This window comes from Podarcis tiliguerta, assembly GCF_965153285.1.
Source record: "Podarcis tiliguerta genome assembly, chromosome: 6".
Lineage (NCBI taxonomy): Eukaryota > Metazoa > Chordata > Lepidosauria > Squamata > Lacertidae > Podarcis > Podarcis tiliguerta.
Window position 1 is genome coordinate 79,338,811 of NC_139539.1, and position 21,555 is coordinate 79,360,365.

Genomic DNA, 21,555 nt, shown 5'->3' on the forward strand with positions numbered 1-21,555 from the left:
TCAGGGTTCTTTGCAAGAATTCAACTAGCAGCAAATCAGCTTGGCCCTCGTCATTTGTCTTTCACCTATGAAAACCAGATTTCTCGTTCTGTGCTGAAATCCTAATTGCCTAGCAGCAAACAATTATATATCCACAACCCATGGAACAAAATGACCTACAACTTTGACTGTTTCTCAAGTCTTGTCTGCAGACTCTTTATCCCTCTGGGAAAAAATGGTTTGCCAAATTCTCATTTTCAAATGGCTAGCAAATACCAGTGGTGACATGCTGGCAGAAGTTCCTCTTGCCCTGAAGAAGTGCAAGTGGAACATAAAGTGCCTTCTCCAATATTAAACCATTTGCTGCCTTCTGCCCTTTACGATCAGTGATACAGATCTTCTTCCATGTTCCATCTGGGCTAGGGAGTTCCATCTTAGCGCCCTTTCTGTACTGGCACCTCAAGTTGTACTGGAAATCAAGTCGAGTGCTGATTTCCACTGCCAATCATATAAAAGACACATCTAAAACACTGTTTACAGACATGCATTGGTGGATTCCTTTTCCATGGATGCAGCTTGATTTCTGTTGAGCTGTTTCTACAAAATACGGCATTGTGTTAATATTCTGTTTTGCCATGATAGAAATAGAAATCCATAATTTGATGGGTATATTGTCCAAGGTTGCTGCCAGATGACCTGTCTGTTGAGGGTCCATTCTGATTTGTTTGGACAAATTTCACAGGCAGTTTATATGACACTGGCTGTTCATTGAGCATCCGTCCTGGTTTGTTGGTGAGGAGGTTATGTAATGTCACGTCAAGCAGTTGTCATCCCATACTTTATTGTACGCTTCCCTGTCACTTTCCTTAACTGCAAAACGTCCCTTTTTTTAATGGAAGCAGGTTTGATACACAGGTGTTCCATATCCACTTCAGTTGTGCAAGCTGAATTAGCACTGAAACCCACCTGCAAAACAGCAACAGTCTGGAAGCACCCCGAGACACACAAGGGAGAAAATTCCCTGTTCACACACTTCAGTCCTGGGATTCATAGAGAAGGGATTTAAAGCACCAACAATCAAACATTCATTTAATCCTGGCTTAGGCAAACTCGGACCTCCAGATGCTTTGGGACTACAGCTCCCATCATCCCTAGCTAGCAGGACCAGTGGTCAGGGATGATGGGAATTATAGTCTCAAAAACATCTGGAGGGCCGAGTTTGCCTATGCCTGATTCAATCCCAAAATGCCACAGGCACATGCAACTTCCCCCCTCGTCTACTGTAACAACCCGCCTGGCTGGGGAAGAAAAGACTTGCAGGACAAAAAAGAAGAAGGTGGCTGCTAGAGCAAGGCAAGCTGTATTTACTAGTAATTTTTTTTTTTAAGAGGCCTTCGCAGAGAGCTCAAGCTTGCCCTACTACGAGATGCAATCACCCCTTTGCAGCTTCAGCTTCTGCTACTTCTAAGCATAAATCAGTTCCCTGAAAGCACCTTTTATTTATTCTGCTTGACTGGAATAATTCAATGGGTGACTCACTTCAGTGAAGTTACTTTGCATGTAGCCAGCCCAAACCCAAAGGCAATCTTCTCATGGGCTTCGCACAACACATTTTCCACTGAAAATGGTAACAACAATAGTGATTACCCTTTTTTTTCCTTTTAAAAAAATGAAATGGGTGTCTGAAAATGTTTCCTAATTTCATGCCAGAAGGCAGCTCACTTCTGTGGGCTTTGATTAGCTTGTGTACTGTTCACAGCCTGGAGCAATTTCTGTAAAATTAAGTTGGAGTTGGGCAGAGGAAAGTGGCCTCTCTCAAGACAAGTGCCAAGAGATGGCTTTTTGCTAACCCTCACCTCTAAATCTCATTTTGTAACTTGGGTACCAAAGATTTAGAAAAATAGTGGGCTAAAGCAAAAAGAGCACGTTTGCTACAAAATAAGCTCCATTCTGTTCCATGAAGTTACTTTGTTCTCAGTGGGAATTTATTTTTAATACCATTTAAGTCCCATCTTTTCCTCCAAGGAGCTCCAGTTGGCATACATATGGTTGTCCGCCGCCTCATTTAATTCTCACAACAACCATGTGAGACAGGTTATGCTAAGAGGCAGTGACTGGCTCAAGTCATCCAATGAAGTTCATGGCAAAGATAGGATTTGGGCCCTGTCTCCCATGTCCTCGTCTGACAGTCTAACCAGTACAGGCAAACCCCTCCTCCCACTTATGTGAGGGTTACGTTCCGCGTCATCACATGGGTATGCCTGTCCCGCTCTGTCCTCTTCCAGTGCCAATTATGGCATTTGTGTATGCAGTCACACATGCATTGAATGTGCACAAAATGGGAGTTGCCTGTATTCCACATTGGCTGGAATCAGTTGGAATCATTCCTTTGAAATGGGTGGCATGAGTGCAGTTTAAAATAGACTTTTTGGATACAAGCACTACCAAAATCTATGTAACTTACTTTTAAGTGGGTGTGCTTAGTTAGGGCTGCAATCCTGTATCCGGTCACCTGGGAGCAAGCCACATTGAGTTAAATGTATAGGATTGCACTGTAAGCTCAGGGCTTTTTAAATTTATTTTTATTGTCTTGGCTTTCAATTGCCTCACAACTGTTAAGCATTGCTGAAGGTTTTATTCTTCCCATGTTGCTGTATGAATTTCATGTGCAATAAACTGTCCTCCAGCAAATGTCTTTTCGTATAGATCAGTATTCCACAACCTGAGGTCCTCAGATATTGTTGAACTACAACCCACATATCCCCAAGTCAGCATGACCAATGGTCAGGGATAATGAGAGCTGTAGTCTAACAAAAACTCAGGATGAAAAGTTGGAGGAGGTTGGTTTGGGTTTATTATATGTATTGCTTCCCACTGCAAAGCGTCCCAAAGTGATTCACAAACAGAGCACAAACACAATAATTAAACAATTACGCATTGGCATGTTAAAAACATACAAACATCCAATTACTGGTGAAGCTCAAATACCTCTCATCAAAACAACTACAGAGTTGGGGCCCATCAATGGATGCACATGAAAGCTAAGTCACAATGCAGAGTGCAAGCTGCTGTTTCTAGAGACCCTGGGAAATGACACCTCAGGCGACTCACATTAACAAATGTTTAACAAGCCATTCTCAAAGCACAAAGTAAGGACTGTGATTAGCCAGGGGTAGGTGCTAGAAAATAACTATCCTGATAAACAGGGGCAGTGTGAGCATATGTTGTTAGGACAATGGACCCTTTGCTGATATTGAAGCCTAACGTTGCTGATCTTGAAGCCTAAATTTACCACCTTCTGAAGCCATTTCTGGAGGTGGAAGCAAAGGACTGGCTGGTATTCACTGTAAAGGTAAACATAAAGGGACCCCTGACCATTAGGTCCAGTCGTGGCTGACTCTGGGGTTGCGGCGCTCATCTCGCTTTATTGGCCGAGGGAGCCGGTGTACAGCTTCCGGGTCATGTGGCCAGCATGACTAAGCCGCTTCTGGCGAACCAGAGCAGCGCACGGAAATGCCGTTTACCTTCCCTCCGGAGCGGTACCTATTTATCTACTTGCACTTTGACGTGCTTTCAAACTGCTAGGTTGGCAGGAGCCGGGACCGAGCAACAGGAGCTCACCCCAATGTGGGGATTCGAACCACCGACCTTCTGATCGGCAAGTCCTAGGCTCTGTGGTTTAACCCACAGCGCCACCCACATCCCCTGGTATTCACTGTACTTGCTGCTTATATTCTCTCCCTCTCTCTCCCTCCCTCCCTCCCTCCCCCCCCCCACCCTATTCCAGTCCAGTCCTGCTTCAACAAGCAACAGCTGGAAATTACCACTGACGCTCCAAATTGCAGTGAGGGATCCCCAGCCGCTGCCAACTGAGCTGATGCACTCCAAAAAGCAGGCAGCTTAGGACATGTTTCCATGCTTTCCTCATTATAAGGCTGTGTGTTGGTGAAAAGGCAACTGCCTTTTTACAGGAACAAATTAAGCCTTACAAGCCTCATAATTTCTAATTGCAAACATTTGTCTCGCTTTGTTTCCTTTGGGCACCCATCTCTTCCCCCGCTCCCCCAGTCTTCATTTTGGCACACAGACTGACTTTGAAAAGCAAACTAGAAGCACCTTTTGCTTTCAGCAGTTGGTGGGATGGGACAGGAGAGAGACTGGTTGTCAGAATGCCGTCTAGTAGTATAATGCACTGGAGAGCCATGTTACTGCCTTGTAAAACAGTGAAGCCTTCCTATTACTGGTTAATTAAAAGGCCAAAGTAAGGACACACTTTTATTACCTCTTTTAAAGATATGTTCACAATGCATGTTATCAGGGAAAACTTCAAAGGTGCATAGTGCTCCCCCCCCCCCGCCACCTCCCACAGTATAAGCTTTTACTTGAAAACATGCTCAGAATCAATGGCAGGCTGTTGGCACCGAGCCTTCCTGAACTTGGGAATTAACCAAACTATTTTAATAAACATATGAAAAGTCGTGTTGCTTCTAAATAAAACTGAGCCTTTAAAATGCTACTAGGGTACTCAGAAATGTCCCAGTGAGTTCATTGAGACTTACTTCCAGTTAACTTGGTATAGTAGGGTGTGTAGAAGCTCTGGTCTGTGGGCCAAATATGGTCCTCCAAGCCCCTTTTCTTCGACCACATAACTCTCCCCAGTCCACACTGTTAGAGTTGTTGCAAATCTGGACCATGTGCAAAGTAGAAATGAATTTGCTCTCCACCACAGGAATGAGTTACAAAACCTTGCAGAACAGTCTTAAAATAGTTACAAATGAACATTGCAAGATACAAGGTAGCACATTTCTCTTAACCAAGCAAGCAATGTTGTCCCATCTTTTTTAAGTCCTTAAAACAGTTCAATAACTTCCCTCTCTCTGATCCCAGAGAGCTCCTATGCAAGTATCTGGCTTGATCATCATCAAGCTTAGCTTCTTCTACTACTGCTACTGCTGGCTTTATCACTGAGAAAACAATTTGTTCTCAGCTTTCACTTTCCTGAAGAGAAATTGTGGCTTGGGTATCCAGCTATGAACCATCAATTAGCCTGAAGACTGAAATGAAAAATCTTCAACCTTTTCTGCCGCATTTGCCAGAGTGAAACCTCCTGCTTAATACAAACTTCTCTGCTTTACAAATGCAAACCTTTACATAAGTTATTCAACTTCAGTATCTATAAACATTACATTTTATGCATATTAAATATTATATATTGAATACACAAACCCTCACTGGCCCCACTATGCCTCCTGGGTATTTTTCCTTAGAGTCTGATAATACTTGCTTATTTGCTTGCTTGCTTGCTTGCTTGCTTGCTTGCTTGGATGGGTGGGGGATAGAGAGTGTGTGGAAACTAGTCTGTGATACCGATGCAATATTTACATCCCTTGTTCCAACCCTTTTTGCCTCTGGCTCCATCACCCTCTCCCAACAGGGTTGCTTTTTGTTCTGATCAGAAAGCTTCCCTACTTTGTAATATTTTCAAGCACAAAGAGAGGGTCATTTTATGTTTTGTGTAGGGAGGTGTGTAAATGCTTTGGATTCTTTAAAACTTACACTGTTTCCATCTAGTGTTATGCAATGTGACTTTGGTTGGTTTGCGAACACTATTTCTGCAAAACTATGAGTGCCATAGCAGGCATGGGATGTTTATTTATTTATTGTTTTCATGGGTGGATCACTGCAACATTCCCATATAACCCTCGGTGGCCAGTGGACCTGATTGCTTTGTGTGACTTAAAACACGAATGGGGAACCTTTTGCAAGCCAAGTGTCACATTTCCATCTAGGGAAACTGGGGGGGGGGGGGGGGCTATGCCAGCAGCAAAAGTGGGTGGAGCAATGAATGTAACTTTTGTACAGTCGGCTAATTTCGCCACACACACATCCCTCTCTATCCTCCATCCAGACTAGCAAGAAGCATTATTAGAGCACAAGGATTCATTCTAACTAGGCAAAATCACTCATGGAGGATGCAGTGCAGAGCCAGTAAGTGCTGTGGCTGTCATGGGCGTAGCCAGGATTTTTATAGGGGGGGCAGGCTTTTGTTACGGGAGCAGAATCTCCGATTTGTATTGATTTTTACTGATTTAGTGTCTGATGGGCAGGCCTGGAGAAACGTATCTGGCTCCTAGGCCTTAAGTTCCTTAAGAGAGAGAGACCCCGCAACACACACCCTTTTTGTCTTCCTTTGAGGAATCTGAGCATCCCTGATACAAGAGACTTAACTTCTTCCAGAACCTCCTGCCTTGTATATGGAAAGTCTTGTATTATTAACAGAGTGAATTGAGACAGGTCTGGCTCTAACTTCCCAAATACAGTTGTTTGCTCCTGGTGACATCATTTCTATATAAGGCCAAGAGCTTAACCCTTTCAGCTACAAGCCTCAGCACCACACATGTCTTCCGCAATTTCAGTTGCCTGTTCTGCATCTGTTCCAGAAGAATGCAATCCAAACAAGAACTGGAGAAAGTTCATTAAGAACCAAACGTTTGTATGCGTCTGCCTAAACAAAAATTAACATTCCCTCAAAGCTTGTTCTTCTTCTGACAGCTAATACTGATTATTAATGAGGCTGACATTTGCATTTCACAATGAAATTCTCTGCTGCAGAATTGACTGGATAATTAGTGTGATTTGGAGCTGATCCAATGCTATGGATGTCCTGCATGGGAGGAACATGAAAACCGTGTACAGAGAGAGACATGCAGGGCCAGCCCCAGAGCTTTTGCTGCCTGAGGTCAAGTACGAGATGGTGTCCCTCTCCCACATTCCATGTTCAGAGGCCAACCAGACCAGAAGCTGAATCAACACTGTGGATGGGATAGCATCCTTTGCTGCACATGAAGTCAGCATGCTAGTTTAGAGGATGCACCTTGGCTGGGGGTGAATTAGGAATGGCTAGAGGACTTCAGCTGGTGTGAAGCTGGTTTGAGATACAATGCATGAAACAGTAGTATCGTATAACAACGTACAGGATACATATGCATTTTGGATAACATTGTGTGAACAAAGATTAAAAACCCAGCACTATAAACCCAGTGAGTTTACCAGAAGTGGGAGTGCGAACATAGCCATGTAGTCCAACGCCACATTGTTGTCCAGAGTGCAAAACATTGCAGTGCTAAACCTTACTAACTACTTTGATTGATTTTCAGATTTCATCAGGGTTGGCAGCCACTCATTGATTGTGAATTGGATGCAGGAAAGAAAAGAGAAAAAATAAGAATGCACTGTCAGGGCTTTTACTGTGCAACGTCTGGATGTTTTTAATGATTTTTTAATGTTCTGTTGACAGGCATACGAAAAGCAGTGCAAAATGCAGAGATGATAAGACATCCCTGCAGGATTTACATAAGTGGGGGAGAGAGATCATTTTCTATAGCACAGAACACAATGTAAGCACAACAGCAAAATTCAGCAGAATTATTTTTGCAAAACACAGGCATGTTTCTTGTGTTTGGTTTCTAAGATGTTGTCGTAAATCAAAGTTCAGGAGAAGCTTTTCTTTTTAATTCAGGCACAAATGTGAAGGAAGGTGTTGCCTTCGCAAGCATGTGGATTTCCAAAATAACTGGATTCCTGTTTGCCTAGCGCAGGAATCCCACAGTTTGTCTGTGTGCAGCTGGTTCAGCACTCCTTGTGGCTTGAACAAATGGAGCACTGCTGCTGTGAAGGAACACAGAGCACATTCAGACACAGGACTTCCCTGTGGAAAAGACTACAGCTTAGTGGTAGAGGAACTGCTTTGCATGCAAAAAGTCACAGGTTCAATCCTCAAGCAAGGCTGGGAGCTGCCCCGTCCTAGAAACTCCTGCTAGTAAGTGTAGACAATACTAAACTAGACTGAGCAATGGTCCTGTGGGCAGCAGTGGCCCAGGAGCAGAATTCTAAGGGGGCGCAACCTGGTGCCTCCGCAACAGGCTCCCTTGCCGAGGCTGTGTGGCTGCCACCTTTTGGAGCTGTGTGGAGGTGATCTGCACCCAGGCGAGGCTTTTGGGACTGCAGTGGCACCTCCTTCTCACGGCTGGTGAAAGGATGCCTGTCCCTGCACAAAACCCCTGCCAACCAAAGCATGGACTTTTTCGGTCCTTTCCCAGCACCTTCCTACCAGCATGTGTCCATGTTGTGGCTCTGGCACTGCTGGGATGCTGTCAAACCCACCAACGTGCGCCACCTGCCATTCCCACCGGGAGCTCACTGAGCTGAGAGGGTGAACACGGCAACCAGCAGGCAATCTCTGTGAGGAGTGGCTGCCACACTGGAACAGCAAAGCCCTCCTGTTGCCTCCCGTGCGATGCCCACAAGGAGGTTAGGAAGCAAAATCCTTGCCTTGACCCGGGCACTGCCGACACTGTTACGCCACTGGTGGGCAAGGGTGGCAAGGAGAGGTGAAAGTGTATTAATGCAACTTCACTTCTCCAACAGCAGGTGACAGCACCTTGGCAGAAGTTGTGACCATAAACCTTTGACCAGCATTTGTTATCGCAGCCAGAATGCTGAATTGTGACCTTGTGTCCTATTTCAAGTAAAATTCCCCATTCAAAGCATCTTCTGGATTTTGCAGGGACAGCAGCCAATTGCCATTTTTCATTTGCTGCTCAAGCTCCCCTGGTATGCAGCATACATGCAATATATTGAATATCTTTGGAGAAGGGCCATAGCTTAGTGGCCCTCCCAGCTTTGATTTCCCAGCATCTCCTGGTAGGGAGAAAGCCTCCTGTCTGAAACCCCAGAGAACTGCTGCCAGAGTGTGGGCTCTCCATTTCCATGGCTGATGCGTATCAGCATGGGATGCTCTAAAACTTATTGTGATTAGAGCAAACTGTTCACCGGTCTCAACTGCGCCAGTCTGGGTTGAAACGTAAAGGTGGTCCTAGTTCTTACTTGTACACCTCAGTTTTCTGCTTTGGCTGTCTTCCTCCTTATCTGCTTACCTCCTCCCTCCTCTTCGTTCAACCTGCTGCCCTTGATTCCTGAAGGGGCATTGCTAATTATACAGTAACATTCAATTAGAAATATGATTGCCATGTTCAATTAGGCATACTGGTTTACCGGCTATGGTTTGCATTTTTTTTTAAAGTACATGAAGGAACATTGCCTTGGTTTAACAGTGTCACAGAGTGAATTTATTAATTGACAGCCACTTGAAATGCCATCTTGATTGTTGGTTAGACCACTACTCGGTTTTCCTCCAATAACTCCATCCTCTTGCTGTCTTTGGACTATTAAACCATGTGGCCATTGCTATCACAACACAATATGGCAATAGGGGGTGGAAGGGAAACCAGTTGTAGGAGAAACTTTCTGTAGATGGCAGCAGCACTTAAAAACAACACTATCTGCACTCCTTCAGCCATATTAGATTGGCTCCAACCAGTGGCGTAGCGTGGGTTGTCAGCACCCGGGGCAAGGCAAGTAATTTGCACCCCCTAACCTGTGGATTTGCGCCCCCTAACCCTACCCCCCAGATGTTGCGCCCGGTGCGGCTGGCCCCCCCTGCACCCCCCACGCTACGCCACTGGCTCCAACGCCACATCAGCAAAGACAATAATTATCATTGCAGTCACAGCCTGCTAGAGCCTAATGTTAAAGAAGGCTACTGTGAAGCATTTTTATTCTCATGTACTATATTCTATTTTATTTTGAGCTGTCTAGGGAACTTCCAGATGAAAAGGCAATATAGAAAACTGTCTATCCTCACCAGGGGCCGCTGATTTCAATGGATCTACTTGGAATATGGCTTATACCACCACTGTTGCTATTCTTAAAGGAGGAAATGGTCCTGTGCATTTAATGCATGGCATACTTTCTCCCTGAGAAGTTAAGCGTAAGGATTTGTGGCAACTGCGGTTTTTGAGGATTCTGACACAGACAGCCCATTTGAAATAATTTATGCAGAAGCTAGTTTTATTGATTTCAAGCCTCCATGTATAGACACTTAGAAATGTAGCCAAGGATGGAAACATTCTTTCAAATTCTGTCACATCAGAACCTCTTTAACGCTTGCTCTTTCCGCACTGTAATGTTGTTAAAGAAATTGCCTGGAAAAACTGGATCATTAAAACCAAATCCAACAAACGACGCTGTATATAAAAACGCAACAAGGAGTTTTTTAAACTTTTCGAGTGGCAGAAGTAACTGTTGGATCTCACTCTGGAGCACTGACGTGATGCAGGTTTTATATCCTCCTGTTGAAAGATGGTCATGATTAAAAACCACTAAGTTTATTTGCAGCATCCATCTCTGCTTCTGTAACGTTAACTGTAGTCTTTTCAAGCATTCAGGTTGTGAGGAATAACTGGAACAATGTGTGTGTTGGTGAGGGGGAAGTATGAAAATTTATTTTGCCCCCTTCACTCTTAATCATGTTCAGAGGTGAGCGTTGTTGCTTATATAGCCAAAGCAACAAATCTCACGCATGGGAGGGAAGTATCAACAGGCTTGTGGAAACCCCAAAGTTTGGAAAAGTTTTGGTGTTTTTTTAATATTTGAAAGGGGGAGGAATCCCCAAACAGCCCAATGGGGACTGAGCAGTCAAGGAATTCTAGCTGACTGTTGCAGGGCAGGGTCAGAATATGCAAGAAGAGGCATGGTTGAAGAAGAGCACTCCAGACTGGGACATTTTCCTATAGGTTCTACTTGTAGAATTAGCTCATTAGCAGGAAAATTAAATCCTAGTTGCTCAGCTAGCAAGTTGAGATTGTGTTCAGGTACTTACTATGAACTAATGTTAGATGGGTGCCATATCTCTTGCCTTTTCATCACTTACTGAAACCCTCCTCCAGTATAGCTGTCTTCCAGGCTGTATCTGTACTGGAACTTTCATTTAATTATTTTATCCAGTGCTTTCCTTCTAGGGAAAAATGGTGCTGGTGCTCACCATGAGGTTGTTACAGTAAGTGCCACACTTTTAACCAGTGCTTTTCTTCTAGAACTGCCTCTCCCCATCATGATAAACTGTCCCTTTATCATCTGAAGCCCTTCTTCGTGTGCCTCTTCCACGTGAGGTCTGCAGACGTGTTTTTACATGAGTAGAATGTGTCCTTTTATTTAAAATGCATCTCTGGGTTATTTGTGGGGCCTGCTTGGTGTTTTTACATGAGTAGAATGTGTGCTTTTATTTAAAATGCATCTCTGGGTTATTTGTGGGGCATAGGAATTAGTTCATTCCCCCCCCAAAAAAAAATATATAGTCTGGCCCCCCACAAGGTTTGAGGGACAGTGGACCGGCCCCCTGCTGAAAAAGTTTGTTGACCCCTGCTCCAGGGTTTCAGACAGGGAATCTTCCCCAGCCCTACCTGGAGATGCCAGGGACAGAACTTGAGAGCTTTTGCATGGAAAGCAGATGCGCTGCCACTGAGCCATGGACTCTCTCCCTTCTTTAATTTGTAAAACACCTAGTTGTAGGTGCTATATAAATAGAAAGAGCAGAGCAGCAGATGTGGCTAAGAGAGAACGCACTCATTTTGCAACTGACAAAATGCCTTGCCACCTCATAGACAGCAGAGATAAGTTACTTTCTCCATCGACTTAGCCAAGACCTGACGAAGAAAATGACCGCGGTTTGACACTGCCAATTTTTGTAAGTGGTTCCTTAGGAATTGTGTCTTCTATGAGCTTCTCTTAGCTTTCATTTCTTGAAATGAGTCAGGAAACATTAAGCTTGGAGATACATCTCTCCAACTTAAAAAATAAACGTATAATCTCTTTTCAAACTCCATTGTGGCCACTTTCAAACGGGGGGGGGGGGGATATCATTAAACCACTATCCTTTCATCCCTGTTGCCGCAATTAACTGTGAGCTGTCAGTAGGCAAAGCACTTTTCCTGTGGCTAAGAGAGGATTCAAATTTCATATTTAAAAATCTCCTCTAATGAAGGAAGCAGAACAGTAAGAGGATTATCTCTTTCAGATCTAATACAGAAAGGCTGGAGGGCACTTTATTTGTTTTTCCAAAGGCCGTCAACCTCCAATGCCTCGATGCATTATTTTGACCTATTATTTATGGCGGCACTTTTAGCCCAAGACTGGATTCTGTACACATTTAATGAACTGGGGTCAGAGAGGGAGGGACACTTTCCTCATAACCCCTACTCTCTACCCTTCAAGAGCAGAGATCTTCTGGAATATTTTGATTCTAATAACTAATTTGCTGCACATTCAAAAGAAGAATGTTAGGAATTCTGAGTGGGAGAATGCTTTTACACTCATGCCATACTTTTGGGTTTCCCACAGGCACCTAGTCAGTCACTGTGGGTACAGGATGCTAGACTAGATGAGTCATTGACCGGATCCAGCAGGGCTCTTCACTTCTTCTTAAGAGTTCAGAGAAGAGGCACGGCTAGCTTTATATGTCCATCTCTTCCCACAGTTCCAAAGACAAGTGATGTAAATGCAGGGAGCAGGGCTGTCCTGAGACATTTTGTTGCCTTAAGCAAAGAACAAGATGGCACACACACACACACACACCAGTTTTCACACACAGAAGCTCAACAGAATCTTCCACTGCACCTGTAGGCAACAGACTAGCTTATGGGGCACAGGGCAGGCCACAGTGACCTCCAATATCTAGTCAGTGCTCTGCCGCTCAGCATGATCTGCCACCTAAGGCCTCTCTCTATGTTTCAAGGTAGGGTTGGCACCTGCAAGGAGATATGTGCAGTTTGTATCTGCCATGCAGGAGCCACCCATCTCGCCCTTGGGATGAGATCTGGATTGAAGAACAGGGAGCCCTATATGGTTGTCCTCTTGAGTCATGGTGTTCCTCAGTGAAGCTAGCCCAAGCAGATGAGAGAAAACATCCTTCCTTAACCAGATGTTAGCCTCACTCAACAATCTTTGTTTCCTTTCCAGATCTTGATGCACTTGAACATCAGGAACGCTGCATGAACACTGGAGGACTTGGCCAAGGTGTGCCTTGGGGTGGAGGAGTTACAGCTAGACTTCTCACTGTGGACAGTCATGAGGGAAACAGATGGCTAAGGATGGGCAGTCCAAGATTAGCTCAGCCTATGCCAGGCTAACAGGTTGTTCACCCTGAAGAGCCACACCGGAGTCAGCGGCATTACAGAACCAGGGCATGGAGGCTGTGGGCTGCCCAGATGACAAGACCCCACACCTGGCCTCACAGACGTGGTCTAAAGGAAAGCAGAGCGATACATTTGACACCAGCTTGGCCCCCGTAGTTGCCAAAAGGATGCAAATAAGGTGCTATCCAACCATCTTAGGGACTCTCACTCTATAGGACTACCAGTTTAAATATAAAGCTTCTGGGGGGCTATCTTGGAGTTTTCTATTGGCGGGGTCTTTAACCCTTTGTAAACGCAATGTTATCTTTATAGGAGCAGCATGTACATGCAAGAAATGAAGTTGGCTGTCGTTTCTTTGACAAACGATGCAAGAAAATGAATAAACAACACTGATGCATCTTGGTTCAATCCAGTGTTGACAGCCGACATGCATAACCAGTTGCGATGACATGCACGGTGTCAGGTTATTGTTGCTGAGTTTCTAGGGCAGTTCACAGTTCCAAGAGGACATCCTGCCCTTCTTTATTTGGTTGCTGAACAAGACGAAGGATGACAATTCTGGAAACTCAAAGCGAAGATTTTCGCAGGGAACTGCTGTTTCCTTAATGGTCTGGGTAATTATTATTCAACCTTCTCTCTCAAGGTATCTGGAGAGATCAGAGCTGCTGATGCCAGAGGCAGCTAAGGATAATACTTCTCAGCGCTGGCCCTTCCGCAAGGATATGTCTATGGAAATAATCCACCTTCCCTTCAGTGGGATTGTTTGCCATTAAATATACATGCAAGGCCTTGCCTCCTCCTTGATTAGACAAGGCAATTTAACATTATGTTTTTCATTGCAGAGACGCAAGCATCAGCATCTCATCTGGCCCCGCAGTGCGATCAAACAACTGATGTAAAAATAAAAAATAAAAATCAAGGACCTTGTCCAGGTATTTGAGCCGCACCTCTCTTCTGTAGAGTTTTCATTTGCTCTTTGAAAAGAGCACCCTGACATCTCTCTCGTTTGAAAAGCCACATGAAATATTCCCTCTTTCTCCCCCACCCCCTCCCCACACATTGTGCTTACATTGGATCAGCAAGAGTTGCAAGCACAGAGTGCCACACCAGCATTTGCAAGGATTTGCTGCAGGCTTCTCATCCGTTTCCAGTGACTTAAGCATTTCTTCACTTCTAGGGTGGTGAGCCCATCGTTTTTAAAATGGCAGATCTCAGGAAGTGAGCAGGAAACCAGAACAATGATGATTGCCAGAATCATCGCTAAATGAACATAGAGGAAAGCAGGATGAAACCCACAAGGTCAGCGAGGTTTAGGGGTACAGTGGTACCTTGGGTTAAGAACTTAATTCATTCTGGAGGTCTGTTCTTAACCTGAAACTGTTCTTAATCTGAAGCACCACTTTAGCTAATGGGGCCTCCTGCTGCTGCGCTGCTGCTGCACGATTTCTGTTCTTATCCTGAAGCAAAAGTTCTTAACCCAAGGTAATATTTCTGGGTTAGCGGAGACTGTAACCTGAAGCGTATGTAACCTGAAGCATATGTAACCCGAGGTAGCACTGTTTATGTCAAAAACAAAGTATAGGCCGAAGACAGTGAAATTTTCAGGCTGCAAAGGACAACAGAGCAAGATGCCCTTTGGCATCACCACCCCAATTCTTGGCATCACTGTCACCCTTCCAGTGTTGCTCCACTGGAGCAGCCATACATATGAAAGGGATCTAGGGGGTCTTTGTAGACCACCAGCTTAACACGGGTCAACAGTGTGCTGCAGTAGCAAAAAAAGAAGAAGCTAATGCTATTCTTGGCTGCATCAACAGAGGTATAGTGTCCCTACCAAGGGAAGTAATAGTACCACTCTATACTGTCTTGGTCAGACCATACCTGGAATATGGTGTCCTGTTTGGGGCACCACAATTTAAGAAGGATATTGACAAGATGGAACAGGTGAAGAGGAGGGCAACCAAGATGATCAAGCGAACCAAGCCTTAAAAGGAATGGTTGAGGGAGCTGTGTATGTTTAGCCTGGAAATGAGGAGATGAAGAGGAGATATAATAGCCAGCAGGACCTGTTGAATTGTTTTTGGTTTTCATCTCCATGACATACTGGCTTCTGAAATTTATCTGCTGTCACCTTTTGTTTTTTAATGTTTTAATCATATGAAAATAAGATGTTGTGAGCATTATTCTAATGGAAAGGTAAGTTATAAATATTTTTTATCATCTAACATTTGATAACTGGATTTTGAAAGTTGCATTTTATGAGCAGCAGCACAACTGAGTCAATTGCCTTGGAATTAGAAAGTTTCAGTTTTACTATAGCTATGTTCAGGGTCTTCAACAATGAGCTGCAAAATCTGAATTAAAAAAACATAGTGAGAGAGAGAGAGAGAGAGAGAGAGAGAGAGAGTAGCTGGTGTTAGCTAATAATGGGGAACTAGACCCTTGATATGCAGTGATAAATGCCATTGCGTTTCTGAAAACTATCTGTCAGACTTGAGCTCCTTCCCTTAAGAAAAACATTTATGCTCCTTAGGTTTCAGCAAGTGCCCTCTGCTGTTTTAGATTGGTGCTATCAGCATGTTACTCTTTCTTCGGCATTAGTGCATCTGTGGCAAGAGTGTCATAGCAGAGGATACCCTTCAAAGTGATCTAATCCTAAACTCCAAAGGTGCTTGGTGCAAATTTCTGTCTCATTTATGCAAGGGATCCAAGCCAGGTTCTGCAAGGTGGAGAGACATGCTGCTATTCGCATGCAAATTGGATTGGATGGGAACTTCTGGGCTGGCAGAAGATTTTTTTTTAAGGCCAGCATTGCCAAGAAGTGCATTTGTAGGGGAGCAGCTGGGTAAGCATTGTGGTAGTACACGGTGAAGGGGGGGGATGCTGCTTCAGTGATAGACGTTATGCTTTCCATACAGAAGGTCCCAGGTTCAAACTGCAGCATGTATGGTTTAAAAGATCAGGTAGCATATGATGGGAAAGGTATCTTTCTGAGACCCCCTGGAGAAATGCTACCAATGTCCTTTGTCAGAAGGACACTGACAAACTGGAACGTGTCCAGAGGAGGGCAACCAAAATGGCCAAAGGCCTGGAAACGCTGCCTTATGAGGAACGGCTGAGGGAGCTGGGCATGTTTAGCCTGGAGAAGAGGAGGCTAAGGGGTGATATGATAGCCATGTTCAAATATATAAAAGGATGTCACATAGAGGAGGGAGAAAGGTTGTTTTCTGTTGCTCCAGAGAAGCGGACACGGAGCAATGGATCCAAACTACAAGAAAGAAGATTCCACCTAAACATTAGGAAGAACTTCCTGACAGTAAGAGCTGTTCGACAGTGGAAGTTGCTGCCAAGGAGTGTGGTGGAGTCTCCTTCTTTGGAGGTCTTTAAGCAGAGGCTTGACAACCATATGTCAGGAGTGCTCTGATGGTGTTTCCTGCTTGGCAGGGGGTTGGACTCGATGGCCCTTGTGGTCTCTTCCAACTCTATGATTCTATGATTCTATGACCCTATTCCAGATGGAAAAAATCTTCTAACCTGGCAGGAGGCTGCTTCCTGTAATCCTATGACAGGAGTGGGGAACCTTTGTCACTGAACTACAACTTCCAAGGGTGATGGGTGCTGTGGTTCAGCAATCTCTGGAGACCAAAGGTTCCCCCCACCTTCCCTGTGGAGTACTTGGCCCCTGAAGACACTGGTGGTGGGAGAGGACAAAGTTAATTTAAACTTGCTAGTGTTGGGTGCAGAAAGTTGGGTGTTTCATCACTCGGCATGATGAAAAAGCTGCTAGCCAGCCGTGGCCCATCTCAGCCACATAGTTGACATAGTACAACCAACAAGAAAAGACTCTCAGCTGTAAAAAGTTGCGGAAAGCATTTGGGGAAATGCAATATATTCCTCCACCAGAATTGCTCCCCTGTGAAAAGACATCTAGATCCTGCATGATTAGCCACTGCATCTATTGATTGATTTCTGTACACTTAGCATGTGAAAATACACATTTTGCCACCTGCGGCCTCGCTTACTGGAGTTGTGGCCCCAGCAAGGGTGGGCGGAGTTCCGTGGGGGCATTGCCCAATGGGATATCACCACCCAAAGTGGCGGTCCTATTCAGGCATTTATACATAAGAGTAAAAGCAACATGGAACCAAGGAAAGGAGCCATGCTGAGTAGTCCATTCATTGAGTAGATCCCTGCCCTCTGTGTCTGCATGTACAGCAGAAATGTCTGCATGAAGGACTCGTATATGGAAATTCCCTCTTCCTACAGACACTTGCCCTGTACGCATAGAGAACAGAAGGCATTCCTCATTTGGGAGGCGGGACTACTTGGCAGAGCCCATAACATGTTGTTTCATTCATAAACCCAATACCTGAATAAGACTAGTGCAATATTAGACATGTGTACTCAGAAGCAAGCCCTTCTGACTTCAGCAGGCCTTACTCCCAAGTATGCTTATACAGGATTTCAGCCTAAGAGTGGCTTCACATGGCCGTAGGATGGTTAAGAAAAGAGGGTATTTTGCATCCTGAACATGATCAAAACCATATTATAAAGAGACAGGGATATGTATAGGCTGTTTAGAAAGAATATTAGAATGAAAAGGTGATAATCCTATTTAATAGTTGTGGGGTTGTTTTTTCTAAGATGAAAACTTCAATTAACAGGGAAAGCTAAATTATACAGGGACATGGGGAAATGTTAATTTTTAAAAAAACACCACACATGTAAAATGAGCTTGTCATTTCCTGCAGGGAATGAGGGTGGGGGGGACCAGACAAAAATAAGTGAAGTTTGATCTGTTTTGCTGTACTGTTTCATCTGAAAAACACAGACTGAAATCTTGCTGACAGATTCAGGGCACACCTTCCAGCAGTTAAAAGTGGTGAGTACTCCACAATGATGCTTCCCATTTTCTTCCATGCAGTTAACGACTTGCATGACCTCTCTGTCTACACCTCCTGGAAAAGGATTCCAGGACACCTTGCAAACCAAACCAACGTGCCCTTTTCCCAGTCCCACCTCTGCTGAGCGGCACGGCAACTCAAACTTTCCTCGATCTCTTTTTTATTGCCTCTTAATTTGTTTCCCAGCCTCTAATCCTGCTTTACCTGTTTTCCCTCTGTTAAAAAAGAAAATTAATGCTACCCTGCCTGCGACACAGCAACAACTATTTGCTTTGCCTTTTTCACTCTTTCAATCCTGCAAATAAGTGAGACGGAAACTTTCATTAAAATGCAAGTGTACACCTGATAACGACTCCAGTCGCCAGCTAATTTAACCCTGTAACCTTAGAAGAGCAGGTGGAAGCAATCTGGACAATGACAAAGATGGTGGCTTATAGGTTATACCCAGTGCTATTTTTCTGGAAGAAAAGGTGCTGGAACTCACCATGCAAGCCTCCCTTGTTCTGTTGTAATGGCAATGGTGCCCACCTGAGAGATGCTGGAACTGGAAAAAGAAGCCCTGGTTATACCTCCCTATCCTAAAGTAGTGATTCCCAACTTCTGTGTTGTGAGAAAACTGTTCATGTGCTTTGAGAAATGCGTTCGTTAAATCACTGCCTATCAAAGCAAGTGTGGTGTAGTGGTTAGCAGAGGAAGTTCATCCATTAAGGCAAATGGGGCACTGGCCCACCAACCTCAGCCTGTGCTCAGCAAGCCCCCACCTGCCTGCCTTCTTCCTTACAAACACTTGGAGATGTGTGTGGCTGCACTTACTGCTGCTCTCCCTGCCTTCCGCCCCGGCCCTACCAGTCCTAGTGGGCATCAGCCACCACTGGAGGTTAGAACAAGAATGATGTATCTCCAGGCTTCTCCATTCAGCCCTTGGTATTCTCCCTGGGCAATATCCACTCTTCCTTGGCCCTGGTCTGAACCCTCCTCAAGTGCTGAAATTGTCCTTTTACTCTTTTTACTGCCTGGATAGTTCAGTTGGTTACAGCATGGTATGGTGCTGATAGCACTAAGGTTGCAGGTTCGATCCCCTCATGGAACAGCTGTATATCTCTGCATCACAGGCGGTTGGACTAGATGATCAACTCCTTGCATAACAATAAAAATCCTGGTGGTTGAAAATATCACAGGGAATCTTGCTGTCGGCTAGCTAAATCTGTGGAAAGAGCCCAACACTTTCAACTCTCATTCCCTTTACAAAGACCTAAACTTGTGGGGGCAGGGGGACCTTGATATTCAACAAAGCAGATGACGAGATAAATCATATGAGGAAATCCTGAGACACTGGGTATGTCTGTCCTATGGAACAGATGATTAAAGGGCAATATATGTTGACCATTTTCAGATACTTAATAAGGTAACAGTAGAGGAGGGAAAATAATTGTTCCCTCTGTACAGCAATACTTTTTTTAAAAGCGTTTTAACTGACTGAAAAGTTAACACAGGGATCCACCTCTGTGTTCTGGGAGTACTGGAAATAACAGGCTTTATGCTTAAAGAGGCCCACCCAGACTGGAAAGTTTAATGTCTTGGACACATTGCATTCATCCAGCCAAACTGCTCAGTACTTCATGGAATGGATCTGCCAGAGGGCTGATTTAGACACTTACCCAGTCCAATAATATTCTCAACATTGTGGACGGATACAGTCGTGGCATCAGCACTTGAGATCCTTGGGCAGAATCAGTGGCCCAGATCCACTACCCTGACAGGGCCCACAGCCAATGCCTTCCCTGGCTTTTTAGTGCCAGGCAGCTGGCTCTAGAGCCACCATTTTTATTTCCACAACCAGCACTGAACCACTGATATATTGTTGCTGTTTAGTCGTTTAGTCATGTCCAACTCTTCGTGACCCCATGGACCAGAGCACGCCAGGCACTTCTGTCTTCCACTGCCTCCTGCAGTTTGGTCAAACTCATGCTGGTAGCTACAAGAACACTGTCCAACCATCTCGTCCTCTGTTGTCCCCTTCTCCTTGTGCCCTCAATCTTTCCCAACATCAGGGTCTTTTCCAGGGATTCTTCTCTTCTCATGAGGTGGCCAAAGTATTGGAGCCTCAGCTTCACGATCTGTCCTAGTGAACTATTCATGTACTGCATTTGCTATTGTTTAAGATAAAACCTATTTGGGGGGGAAACTACTTTTGCCATTCTTATGAACATTTATTGTTTGTTTACAGTCTTGGTGATATAATATTGTGCCGATTGCAGTAGTCACTGTATCACCACTCTGTTCATTGTTTTAACATGTAAACCTGCCAGGGTCCACTGACAAAGAAAACTTGAGTCCTCTTTGTGGAATAACCAGCCTCATATAACCAACATGCTTAAGTCTAATTAACACATGAAGGGGTTAATACCATAAAGTAAGCTGTTCTGCCAGGTTTAGCTATGTCCACTTCCCCTCACCTTGGGAGGAACTAGGTAACTAGGAACTATTGTTCTCTCCCAGTCTACCCGAGGAACTATGTGTGAAGATGCCTGGCTCTCACAAGCCACTCTTAAGTTCCTATGCCAATAATTTAGGAACTTCCACTACTTTGAAAACCATTTTTAACTTACCAAACGTGTGGTCTTTTTCTATGCTAGGGGAAGAGGGAAGTTTTGGAACTCTCAAAGGCATATTTTAAAGGCCCAACAGCCTGTGTTTCCTACATATTTTGAGATATTAAATATCTCTTAGGGGTTCTCTCATCAAAGAGTGCTTGCCCCTAACTTGGATCTTGGCATCCAAGGTTTCCCTGTTTATACCGTTTCCCACCTTGAACCAACACTCTCACTGCTGTTTTTCTAGAAAAAGAGATGCCGGAACTGACCATGAAAGCCTCCTTTGTTCTCTCATAACGGCAATGGTGCCCACCTGAGAGGTGCCGGCACTGGGTTCCGGCGAGTTCCGGCTGGGGAAAAGTCCTGACAGCACTCACCAGGAGGCAGCACTTCTTTTGCTGCTAATGGCAGCCATCTTGGGCTGCCACTATAGCACTTTTTAGCAATGTATGAATACCTCATATTTTACCAAGAAAAGCCACTATGCATAACATAACATAAAATGCTGGGATAGCTCAGTCGGTAGAGCACAAGACTCTTAATCTGAAGGTTGTATTGGACTAGATGACCCTTGTGGTCCCTTCCCATTCTACAGTTCTTTAACATATGGCACAGGCCCGGTTGACATAATGTTTTCCCCTCAGACAATTGTTCGGACAGTGCTGATACTATAGCGTTCAAAGCATCTGAAAGAATATCCATCTATACATTGTGACCCTTCTCAGAGAAATACTCCAAACAACGTCTCTCTTACAAACGAGAGGCCACTTTTATGCAACCTCCATGTGGAGCAGAGGCACGATGCTCCTTCACTATACAATGAGAATCATTGGGCTGGGTAAACAAGCTCATGGATACTATAAAATGGGGGAAGGAGGTCGAACCTTGTTCAGTGTAAGGGCCACATCCCCTTCTGGCCAACCTTCCAGGAGTGATGTACTAGTGATGGGCAGGGCCACAGGCAAAACTGGCCAGAGCCATGTATGTAAATTTTACCTTTATACCATAGACTAGTTCCTTCACACACCCCTCTTTATCTTTCATCCA

The 21,555-nt window shown here is 44.6% G+C and overlaps 1 protein-coding gene across 16 annotated transcripts in view; it reads left to right on the forward strand.

Annotated features, from left to right (window-relative positions):
* The window catches only part of LOC310679760 (uncharacterized protein), a 111,930-nt gene that overhangs the window by 17,530 nt on the left and 72,845 nt on the right, over positions 1-21,555 (forward strand). For 7 of the 16 annotated variants that reach the window (XR_014512494.1, XR_014512496.1, XR_014512497.1 and 4 more), the window contains 2 exons: positions 12,835-15,206; positions 17,842-17,892. Coding sequence is in view for 2 of the 16 variants with exons in the window: in XM_083445428.1 (XP_083301554.1) it covers positions 14,275-14,309 (35 nt within the window). In the remaining 14 variants the exon portion in view is untranslated. Of the gene's footprint in view, positions 1-12,834; positions 15,207-17,841; positions 17,893-17,934; positions 20,234-21,555 lie in introns of those variants that run through there. The other 9 variants (XM_083445428.1, XM_083445429.1, XR_014512503.1 and 6 more) reach the window with 8 other exon arrangements.